This window comes from Tachysurus fulvidraco, chromosome 8, assembly GCF_022655615.1.
Source record: "Tachysurus fulvidraco isolate hzauxx_2018 chromosome 8, HZAU_PFXX_2.0, whole genome shotgun sequence".
In the NCBI taxonomy this organism is placed as follows: domain Eukaryota; kingdom Metazoa; phylum Chordata; class Actinopteri; order Siluriformes; family Bagridae; genus Tachysurus; species Tachysurus fulvidraco.
In genome coordinates, this window is record NC_062525.1 from 5,423,485 (window position 1) to 5,434,879 (window position 11,395).

Sequence of the window (11,395 nt, forward strand, 5' to 3'; positions counted from 1 at the left end):
TTGTAAATGCTGCTGCCATTCTCGGAAGCTGGCATCACAATTTGGCACCATATTTTACATGCCTCATAGGAAATGTGTGTGCCTTTCTCTTGTAATTCTCTCGAATTGTATACATGAAGTGACTAATCTTATATTGTGCATTCAGCACTGTCCAGTAGTCTGAGTCATCAAAATTCAAAGAACATTTTTTTTATATTCCATCATGAATAAAGAACACATCATCTAAAGAATCATGATCTGAATCCGTGATCAGCAAAAGCCCGAAGTGAAAAACTGAGGACGTTACAGGTTGCATGGTCCATTTGAAGCAGGAAACCACCTGATCTAGACAGACACAACAGTGGAGGGATCACAGAAGGTCTCCAAGTGTGCGACAGAGCAGTTCCCAGACTCACACTTCTTAGAAGGGTGTTTTCCGGTTATAGTTTAAAGACTGGATTGTTTTGTGGTTGTTTTGGTGAAGGAAGCCCCTTAGGCTTGCATTGTTTACTGCTGCTTTCATTCACAGCTGGTCAGAAGATTTAAAGCTGTAAAAAAAATTAATTTTAGGTGCTCTGGAAAAAAAAAAAGATGTCATTGAGGACAATTCACGAGTTACAAGAGAGCGGCTGTCTGGTGTGTTTCATTCTTGCACTTGCTTCTTAAACCTGGTTCCTTAAAAACTCAGTATAAAAATAGCATAATCAAACAGGCATGTTGTGGTTGTAGCACCTGCACACCACCTGAGAAGCTTTTCTATTCCATACAGCTTTCATTAGTAGGCATTACGATTTGATGAATGAAACAAATACCTTTGTTTACATTTTATTTGCTCCGACCCTCTCCCCCTACACACAAACTGCATGATGAAATGAATATCGATGGTGTCACGTGCAAGGTGCTATTATTTCATCGAGCCAAGCACAGATTCACTGGAAAATGAATGTCATTTATTTGTGTAAAATAAATTCTTTGGATTTTTACTACTGGTCAAGCTTGTGTGTGTGTGTGTGTGTGTGTGTGTGTGTGTGTGTGTGTGTGTGTGTGTGTGTGTGTGTGTGTGTGAGTGTGTGTGTGAGCCCGAACCCTTCTAAACGGTCTGAAGCCTGCTAAAGTCTAAAGCTTCAAAAAGCTTCACATATTACCTCCCATAAAGGGCCTTAAAGGGTCAAGGGTGGGGTGAGTGTAGAACAGCATTAAACTCGCCACCTGCTAATCTCTCTAAGGCACCTAACAATGTGTACTACTCTTCCTTTCTGGCAGGAAGTACTGCCCCAGCGTGCCTTTCCTGGCCACCGTGTTAAATTAATAATTCAATAAATAAATGGAATATTAAACGGTGTGACCGGAAAAGGGTGACCAGCGAATGTGAATTTTCCCACCAGTGGAGCAGTATGACTAGTCCACAGTCAAGCCCAATATCACAGACTCCTAGTATACACTCTATACCAATCATAACATCAGTGGAATGAGCTCACAAATGCCTTCAGTGCGTCACGCGTCACTGTTATTTGAGTAAAAGCATTGCATTTTTCTCTTGTGAAAACATCATTACACAGTCAAAGCCAGTGTGAAACATTTATGTACTGTAAGGAGTAAAAAACAACTCTGTTATGTGTGCTGTTATAGGAAAATAATCCACGACTGGATACTGTGATGTTTGCATGGCCGGACACGAAGGTGCTCTATCCCAAAGCTGACTTTTTTCCTCGACTAACATCACAACCTAAAGTGTTTATTCTTTTTTTTTTTTAATCACATCAACTTCCAAATTCCAAAATCAAGAGTTTATTGTCATATGTGCAGGAAACAGTCAGTTACACAATACAATGAAATTCTCAGTCTGCGACTCCTCCGGCAACCTATGACATAATTTTATTCAGGACATACGGAAGAGAAAAAAAAGCAAAAATTCTCAGCTCTTTCGGGATATTAAAAAATAAATAAATAATAAGTAAAATAATAAAAAATAAAAAGGATCACAATTTTGAATTTATTATTAAATAGTAGGTTTTAATACTTTTAACTATTTATAATACATTTTAAGTATTAATACCTAATAAACATTATAGCTTGGCTTTTTACCAGAAAGATGTTAAGGCACTGTTTACAATTCCATAGAAATGACCATGTATATGCATATTAATGAGGAAAAGAAAAATGGAAAAATACTTAGACAGTAAAAAAAAAAAATATATATATATATATATATATATTTTATATTTTCATTGGCTGAAAGAAACCATCTGCCTTTTCCTCTCTCTCCCTCTCCAGCCTCCACTTGTACTTTTCCTGTCCATCTTTCTTATTAATGGATCTTGTAATGACTATTAGCAAATAAAAGAGGATCTTTCACACACACACACATACAGTCACACACTTTGTTCCCCTTTTTCCACTGGTTTCAGAAGTACAAGCTCTTTAAGTTGACATTAGTGTCGATCTCGCTGTCCTGCGAAGGAGAATTTTTTCCACCGAGCTTCCATCACTCTGCTAAAACATAAATCACAGCCTGGGCTTGTCGGAGGGAAGCGACTAGAGCCAGAGTCAGCTCATAGTACACAAAATGAATCCCATTTCCTCTCACGAACGTCCTGGGATTTCTCACCTCGATATAATGACAGAGGATTACGCAGCACATTGCTCATGAGCACAAAACCACAGGCTTTTGTACTGTATTAAGCATGAGGTACATGAGGAGCGTATAGATGGATGTTTAACATAACATTTGGCTAAAACATTACTGACCTTAAGCCTTTTTTTTTTCCCTATCCAGTCAAATACATAATTCTAAGATAAATATGACAAAATAAGAAGTTAAAAGTATTTCAGGGTAGCCAATACTTTTTGGTTAGTCTAATTTACAAGCACGAAGAGAGTCAAGCAACAATTTGTTTGATTTGTCGTTCATATTTTATTGAAAAACAGAAATAAAATAGCATGTACAATAATTATTACAACAATAATAATAACTTCAATAATAATATTAGTATAATATAAAAATCTGTACATTCCATTGTTTTCTGCAGTACAAGGAAGACTGATAGAAAAAAAAACAAAACAGACTGCAAAAAAAAAGTACTGGCATATTTACAAACCGTCGATAAAATGCACGAGGCCTTCAGTCATTGAGGAGGGCTTTTCAGTTTGATAGGTCAGCATTCTTCAGGTTTATAGATTGTGGCTAATTCTAATTTTAGTGTTGGTTTTTCAGATAAATGCACAGAAATCAAATAGGGGAAAAAAAAAAAACACCTAGCGCAAAGCAAACACAAAAGCAGATACCACGTGTTAATTTGTACGCTTTTTGAACGCAACACCTAAAAATAAAGCAATCATCTGTTGATCTGAATATTATTATCTCCATTTAGAGAGCATTGGAGAACATTTGCTCTACAATTAAAACTTCCTGACATATAGAGAGGCTGGTTTCATTAGCATGATTTCGGCTGATAACGTGACAGCTCAGGTTATGTTCCGTCCTGAGCTCAGTGCTGGTGAATTGATCATGGTCTAATTACTCAATCCTACAGGTTTCAACCACTTGGCGCATGCAAAAAATGAGCCGTTCGGGTCGAACTGTAGTTTGTCAGGTAAAGATAGACCTTAGTGCTCTCAAACGTCATGAAATTTAAAATAAAATAAAATAAAATAAAATAAAAAAATTTGTAGGGGTAAGAACTAGAACAGTGCTGTTTCAAATCCAATTCCACAAAGATTAGCTACCTTAGATCTCAAGGCCATACAATACAGTGCAGTTTTACACAATGAACATTTAGGTTTTGTCGTAAAAAAATATATTTTTAATTCATACAAGTTGCTTGTATGCAAATCTACACATTTCTAGCAACCTTGGAACACTTAGGCAGAACTAATAATATAATATCATATAGTATAATATAATATATATATATATATATATAAAACACTGTTTAGGGGATAAAGACTTCTCAAAAGACTACCCTGTAGCCTTCTTCTTTTTCCTCATGATCTCTGTGATATTTCTCTTTAAAAAACATTTGGCTTTGAATATGAAAAAATATCTGATAAAATAAGCATGTGTACTGAAAAACAAACAAAACCAAAATCCCACCAAAATATTTTTTGTCCTGTAGACCCATGTCTAATATCTTTAAAATAATTTGATGCCTTGGTTAGAATACTCTAAAATATTTCAGTCTTCTCCAAAACCCTATTATATAAGTTGCAACATAGCAGCATGTATGGAAAAACATTCATTAGCGCATTCTCACCCTCTCTTCCCCAGTGGATGGGATGACTGCTTTGTCTGGTTTTAACACCGGTCTGACCCTGTGGGAATTACCACTGTAAACAGGCATGTTCCTTGCATTTCCCCCAGCTCCTAAACCTGCTGCCAAGCCTGCAATTAAGCCCAAATGACCCATGCAGAGCAAACTACTCGTTACATTAATAGCAAGTAAACTGTTTTGTATTGTGGCTACAGGTCTCACACATACACACACCCCTAAACCAGAAGTCCCCAACAGGACCATTTCAAGGATACCTCGGACCCCAACTGAGGCCTTTGAAATCGTGCTAATAAACAGGTGGTACAAATGGTAACACGTTAAATAATAGATTAACCAATGTTTATCATTTTTATGTCAGAAATTAGACTTCTGTATATTTATATAACATGATAGGTCCCTATAAACACAGGAATTTATCTCTACTTACATCTGTCTGTAATGAACAGGTGTAAAGCTTTCGTTAGATTACTGCCCTATCTGGCAAGTAAAGATTTTCTACATCAGCGATGGCTTGGGTATGTAATACAAGGCATAAATTAAAGGTAAACATGCACACATTATTGTCAGTAAGAGTTGTTTTCATTCATGCTTTACTAAAACACTTTTTTTTAGCCTATTCATTTCAATCTGTCACCTCTGGACAAATGCATAGGAAGACATGCCCGATATTTTCAAGTTTTACATAGCAGTTACATCCTTTCCACTGTGTGCCATCGAAGAGCAATGGTCTAAAAGGTAGTGTTGCATAACTGGATAAACCCACCCACCCCTTTATGTGCACTAATTTTCAGTGCAATGCCTCTTTATAAACTGGATATATTCATCATGAACACTCTTAATCAGTTCATCTCTTATCTTCTCCTTGAAGCTGTACCGTCAGCTTAAGTCTGCATCCCTCCAGGACCCGAGTTCAGCGCAATGTGCCTATTTGCCCAACAGGCAATTACTGGTCTTATCACAGGAAGCCTATACAGTCATATTTCGGATTCTCGCCTCAGCGGCCGTGACTCTAGGGGAACACTGGCTTGATTGTGGTCAGAGTCTGAGCCAGTGTCAGTATGTGTGCTCGTGGGCACCAGTCCACCCCCATCTCCTTCCTCCTTCTCCTCTTTGTTTGGAAGCACCACCTCATTCTCGTAACAGAAGGAATTGGAGTTGGAAAGGATGTATTTTTTCTCTGCAAGGTCCCTGGCACTACACAGCGGGGTGCTGGGCACCTCATAGGTCTTGTGAAAGCGTGAATAGTCCACTTTGTAGTAGTTCTTCTCCTCGAACAGGACTGGCTCGAAGCGGTGACCCCAGAGGACCTCACTGGCCAGATATGAGCTACGGCACTGAGTTGTCATGGCCGTTGCTTCCACCATGCCTTCTAAGATCACCACAATCTCAAACTCTGAACTGTCTAGCTCCTGCTTGCTCATGTCATAAAAAGGGCTGTCCTCGTCAATCTCGTGGACAATGGTTATTGGCGAAACCAAGAAGATACGGTCAATGCCACTATCAAAGCCCACGTCAATGTCTATTTGGTCCAGCGGGATGTATTCCCCCTCTGCTGTAGTACGAGATCTAAGGAGCTGAGCCCGAACATGAGCCTCAACCAGATGGCTCTTGCGCAAGTTGCCAACCCTCCACATTAGACACAGCTTGCTGTCTCTCATGGCCACGGTAGCATTGTGACTGAACACCAGTGTCTCGTTTCGCTTTTTAGGCTTGGCCATTTTTGCCATGACTGCACCGATTATGAAAGCATCAATGATGCAGCCCACGATGCTCTGAAAGACCACCATGAAGACAGCAACGGGACACTCGTCGGTCACATAGCGGTAGCCATAGCCAATGGTGGTTTGTGTCTCGATGGAGAAAAGAAATGCTGCAGTAAAGCTGCTCACATTCGATACACATTTTGGACTGTTGCCTTCCAGGTCTCCATGAAAGATTGCCACCAGCCAGAAGATACATCCGAAGAACAGCCACGACAGCAGGAATGCCAAGCAGAAGATGACTATCATCCAGCGCCAGCGAATGTCCACACAAGTAGTAAAAATATCAGCCAAATAACGCTGACCCTTCTCACTGACATTGATGAACTGTACATTGCAGTGTCCATCCTTCTTGACAAACCTGCTCTGGGGCTGATGCCGAGTGTGCACCTTACTCTTTCCGTTCCCATAGCCGTTGTGCACCGCCATAGTGGCCAGCTTCATCCCGTCCTCCTCTGATGACACAATGCTGTAGCGGTTAGCCCGCACACTTCCCATCACCTCTGTCTGGGAGGGCTGTGCTGCTTCTGCTTTGGAAAACAGTCTGAGTTTCTGGAAGAAGCGTTGGAGAAACAGTTTTGAAACGCTCACGGAGACCAACACAAGAAGAAAATGGTGGGACTGTTTAGAGAGGGACGCAACAGGCGTCACTCTGCTCCAGTTAGACCTTTTGATTGACAGAAAGGTCTGCAGAGCCTTGTGTGTCCTGGCTGTTCACTCTGCTGTCATCTGTTACTTCGTTCTCATCAAGAAAGTGTTCTAACAAAAACAAGAAATGCAGGTATACAGTTAGTTTCAATTTGCTAAATATATCTCAGCATTCGAGACATTTGAGCACTGGTTTAAACTAATATTGGATTTAACTTATCTGATGCTGATACAGGATTCACAAAGGAAAAAAAAAGCATAATTCTACTACAAAGGAGGATTATCAGAAGACAAGGACTCAGTTTGGTCAGAACAGTGGGATTCGCCAAAAATATTTTAGTTGGTGCTAAATAAAATACCAATGAATAAATTGAGCTACTTTTACTACATTTACAAGTGATTGTAAGGTAGTTTTGTTCAGGTTTGCTGTGTCATCTTCAGCAACACTGCATTTAAGACAATTTCAACATTTGACTTAAAGTGCTATAGTGCTTGGCGCCTATAAAATATATATATACTGTATATGGCTGGTGTCACGTCAGCACTGCATTGCATTTTGCTGACTGAGCTTGTCTAAGATGTTTATGTACAGTTCCACCCTTGGAACAAACAATAAATGTGTTGCTACAATTATGGCCTCAGCAGTAGAATGGATAGGAATTTCTACTTGCCCTGAAGCACACGGTTGCTTTCCAGCAGTCGCTTGCAGCACTTTAATGCCCCACCAGTGTATTTGTCAACCTGTTCTCTCCACGCTCCACCAGCCTTACTGCTCACTGGTGCATTATTAATGCCCATTTTCGCATACTTTGCTAATCACACAGTCAGGGAAGATGGAAAATGTTTTGCATGACTACATCCTTTACCAGTGCACTGGTACACACTGACTGGATTTCTCTAACCAGTAGCAGAGTCCTGGAAACTTTTCCAACCACACTCTAAAACAGATTATTTTGAGTATGCCGGCCTGCCCAGATAGCAGATTATTCCGGGCCAAATATGGTTCAGTTCAGGCAAAATAAGGGCCAGTTATGGCAATGACAATTGGATTATGGGCCAAAAAGCCTGAAGTAGGAACAGCCACATCTTAGGTTTTCTTAGAATTTGGAAAATTTGGAACTGGCCCAAGTGCAGCATTTTTGGGCTGGTCCATATCGTGCCTGAGATCGGTTCTCATCAATGTGGAGTTGTGGCTGTGTTTTAGTAGCCAAGTTTGGATGAGTTCATCACCATCATTCCACAGTGTTAAGTGGGCTAGATGAGTAAGTGTAAACCAGCACTGAGCCATCTAGCACTTTATCAATTACTGACTTACTTGCTGCTTTTCTAAACAGTCTAGAACAGTGGCTTAATCGGAGATATTTCCGATATAATATAATGAACACAAATCTGAAACCAATTTGATTTCCACAAACACCAGGACAAAGCAATAGTTTGTGATCCTTTCCTTCTGCTTGGAGCAGTGCAGTGAGACAGATGGGACTGAAGAGCTCATCCATCGGGACCTCATCATCTCTCTGCTCAGTAGGATCTAGGCCTGTGAGCACTCTAGCATCACTCATTATGATTCTTAGTCTGCTCTACCTGTTTAACACAATCCCACAGCAATCGGTTATGAGAAGAGATGCAAGATTCACCTTCAATACTTAAATATCAATATATATTTACAGAACATCCAAGTATACAAAGAATTTGATTTTGTGAGGGAATAAATTGACTACATGGAATTTATTTATGCATTCACATGGGTTCTTGTCCACATTGCTCAGGTTTTACTTTCCACAGTAAATCATTTGTACTTTCCCTTAATAAAAAAAAATACCCAATTGTCTTTCATATGAAAGTTGTACCATATTACAGTGTAGTACATAATGGTCAGTATGGATTTTAGTACTGATCTTATCGTGTCCAAGCTTAGCAAACACATCCGAAATAGCTTTTTAATGGCTTAAATGTGATTCAGAATGATTTGTCACAATGATAAACGTGATCTGCTTTTGAAATTTGATGGTTGGTAATGGAAATGTTAGAAAATATTCTACTGGATAAACGATCAAACACCTGGCAACGCATAAGGTCGGATTGACAGATGGGACTGTTTCTTTGAGTAAATGAAATGTAATATAACAATGTTTATATCTAGGAGGAGTGTTTACTGTAATCGCGTGGAACAGAGACACACAGTGGAAAATGTGAGCCCACAATTCGAAGGCGATTTTCTGTGATTGGGTGCTCTTTATTTCCAGAATCAGCCGCTTATCCTTCACTTGTCTAAAAAAGGCACATCGTGCATTGTTTGGCACTGTGAGAAGTTATGCATGAGTGAGTCAATATTGCCTTGAACATGTGGCTTATCCTGCTGGATGTCCACTAAGAACAAAGCAAGTGCGCGCATTGCGCTCAGGACGGATAACCGCACCGCGTAACGCGCAACTTTAATCATGTAACGCTAAAAATATCTCTTGTGCGTTTTTTAAGCTGTAATTGCACAGGAATGTATCTTCTTTGGAAACGTCCAAATGTCCTATGAGCTCCAACAGGTGCAAAGCAGAAGACAAACTCTGCACATTTTTCTCGTGCAGTGCATTTCTGAGCTCCTTTTCCTTCCCTGGTGAGTCATGTTGGTTACTAACTAGAGTGTGTGGTTTAAACTGCAGATGTTATTTCATTTATTCAGATTTATTTATTATCTATGCATAGTTAGTGTGGGCATATATTAATCTAACATATTATACATGATTACATGTCACTAAAACAAATTCCTCGCATAAAGATGATCTGATTCTGATGATTATATAGTATATTATAATAAATGATATATTAATGCCTCTTGTTTTCTTTAGGTTTTTTTTTTTAAATAAATAATATATTTCCATTTATTTCGATTTGCATAATATGAGGACACACACACACACACACACACACACACACACACACACACACACACACACACACACACATAAGGATGACAGTTTCGCACATGAAGTTTAATTACATAAAAACATCCTGAAAATGTTTATTATTTTATATTTATTCACTCTTACCTGATGGTCATTTGTAGTTAAAAAGACAAAACAAAAATCATTCTACACGGTAAATCCAAATAGATGTGTAGCTTTTCCCCATTGATGTCTGCTGCATCTGTGTACAAAACGTGGATTATGTTACTATAAAATAAAAATAAACACACCCACGTGTTCAGCCGAATCCTAACACGCGCTTACACTCATGTGTTCAGCAGTCTGCGCTCCCAAAACAATTTAAATAGAAAACAACCGGTCTACCCCGCCCCTCTGTTCAGATCCAGCCAATCAAATCAAGCTAAATACCGGATTGCCAAACCTCCTCCTCGACCACCAGCCAATTACAACAGGCTAAGATGAAAAGACCGGTTCTTTTTGCTCCGGCTGACAACCAACCAATCAATGCGGTCTGTACGGAGCCGGCTGGAACTTCAACCAGCCAATCAGAAGACTTAGTGACGACACCACGAGAAGCGTATAAATACGTCTGCTCCGGTGAGACAAGTCCAGAGCAAGATGAGACGTAAAAGGGATTCATTCACTTGCAGAAGTTCTGATCTTGATCTGATCTTGTTGTGATCTTGTTGTGATCTTGTTCTGATTTTGTTCTGATCATAGATGTGTTTGCTGTAGTCTGTAAATAAAAGTTGTTTTTTTTTTGTGACAGTTTAGTGACACTTAATTAATATGTAAATTGTCATAATTTGGGTGTTTAAAAAAACAAACAAACCAAAAGTTAATCAGATTATATATAATCAGAGATCATCATGTCCATTGTTTTCCATTTCAACATGTACAGTGATGGGGAAAAACAGTCCTGAGGGCTACATCAATATTGGCCAAATTGAGATTTTCCCCTTTGATTGCATAATGTTTGCCTATAGTGTCTGACAACAGGATGCTTGCAACTCTGTTAGTGAAGTAATAAGTCAGAAAGTCGCATTATCGCTTTCATATTGTTCCTTCAACTATAAAAAGTAGAATATAATGTAGCTGGTAGATAAACGACGGTGTGGGCTTCAGCCATGTAGAAACTTTTATATTGATTTCAGTCAACACATACAGTAAACCTAGATCTCATGCTAGTTCTCATTTGTGTTAATCGTCTTTATTCAAACTTGATAAGGTTTGCTTATCCAGATTTATGGAACGCTCAACATGTTGTTATTACTTTCTTAGCAATGTAACGTTACATGACGGTAAATGTTTATATGCTCAGAGTAAATGAAATAATATTTCAACCAATGCATTTATGCATAGAAAAATTATGAATATTTATTTGAATGCTGATAAGGTTTTAGGCATGCTTCAAAAGCAGGTTAATGTGCAGGTTAGTGTTAAGTTCTAATCAGTATAAGATCAATACAGTAATAATTAAAAATCAACACTTGTGCTGATGTGCTTTTTTTTTTTAAGGATCCATCAATTATCCTGATCTGGAATGAGCTAGTTTTTCTCCTGCCCTCATCGGCTTCTGTTTGAATAAGGTTGCAATGTCACACTGCTTACTAATCATAAGCTAATGAGGCGTGTTGGACTGTGTTTGTGAAGCTGTTTTCGAAGCGCTTATTTTTAGATCCTTTCTTGTTCACTCTATAAATAATAGCACCTATTTATAGCTGTCTGCTCTGAGCTGGTGTTTGCCTTTCAGGTCGATTTGAGTCGATGCTTGGACAAGAGCTGTTACTAACCACAAGGTGGAGGCCTGGAGGCT

General features: G+C 39.0%; 1 protein-coding gene across 1 annotated transcript; it reads right to left on the minus strand.

The window, feature by feature from the left end:
• Positions 1–2,879: 2,879 nt before the first annotated feature.
• On the minus strand, positions 2,880–9,929 carry kcnj2a (potassium inwardly rectifying channel subfamily J member 2a). Its single transcript, XM_027160422.2, has 2 exons — positions 9,703–9,929; positions 2,880–6,769 (listed from the first exon to the last, which is right to left on the minus strand). Exon 2 carries the CDS (start codon positions 6,506–6,508, stop codon positions 5,225–5,227), a length of 1,284 nt encoding a protein of 427 aa, XP_027016223.1. The 5' UTR covers positions 6,509–6,769; positions 9,703–9,929; the 3' UTR covers positions 2,880–5,224.
• Between the last annotated feature and the right edge of the window lie 1,466 nt (positions 9,930–11,395).

Excerpts from the sequence above, each read along its gene's own strand:
- kcnj2a (XM_027160422.2), bottom strand. The coding sequence starts at position 6,508 with ATGGGAAGTGTGCGGGCTAACCGCTACAGCATTGTGTCATCAGAGGAG.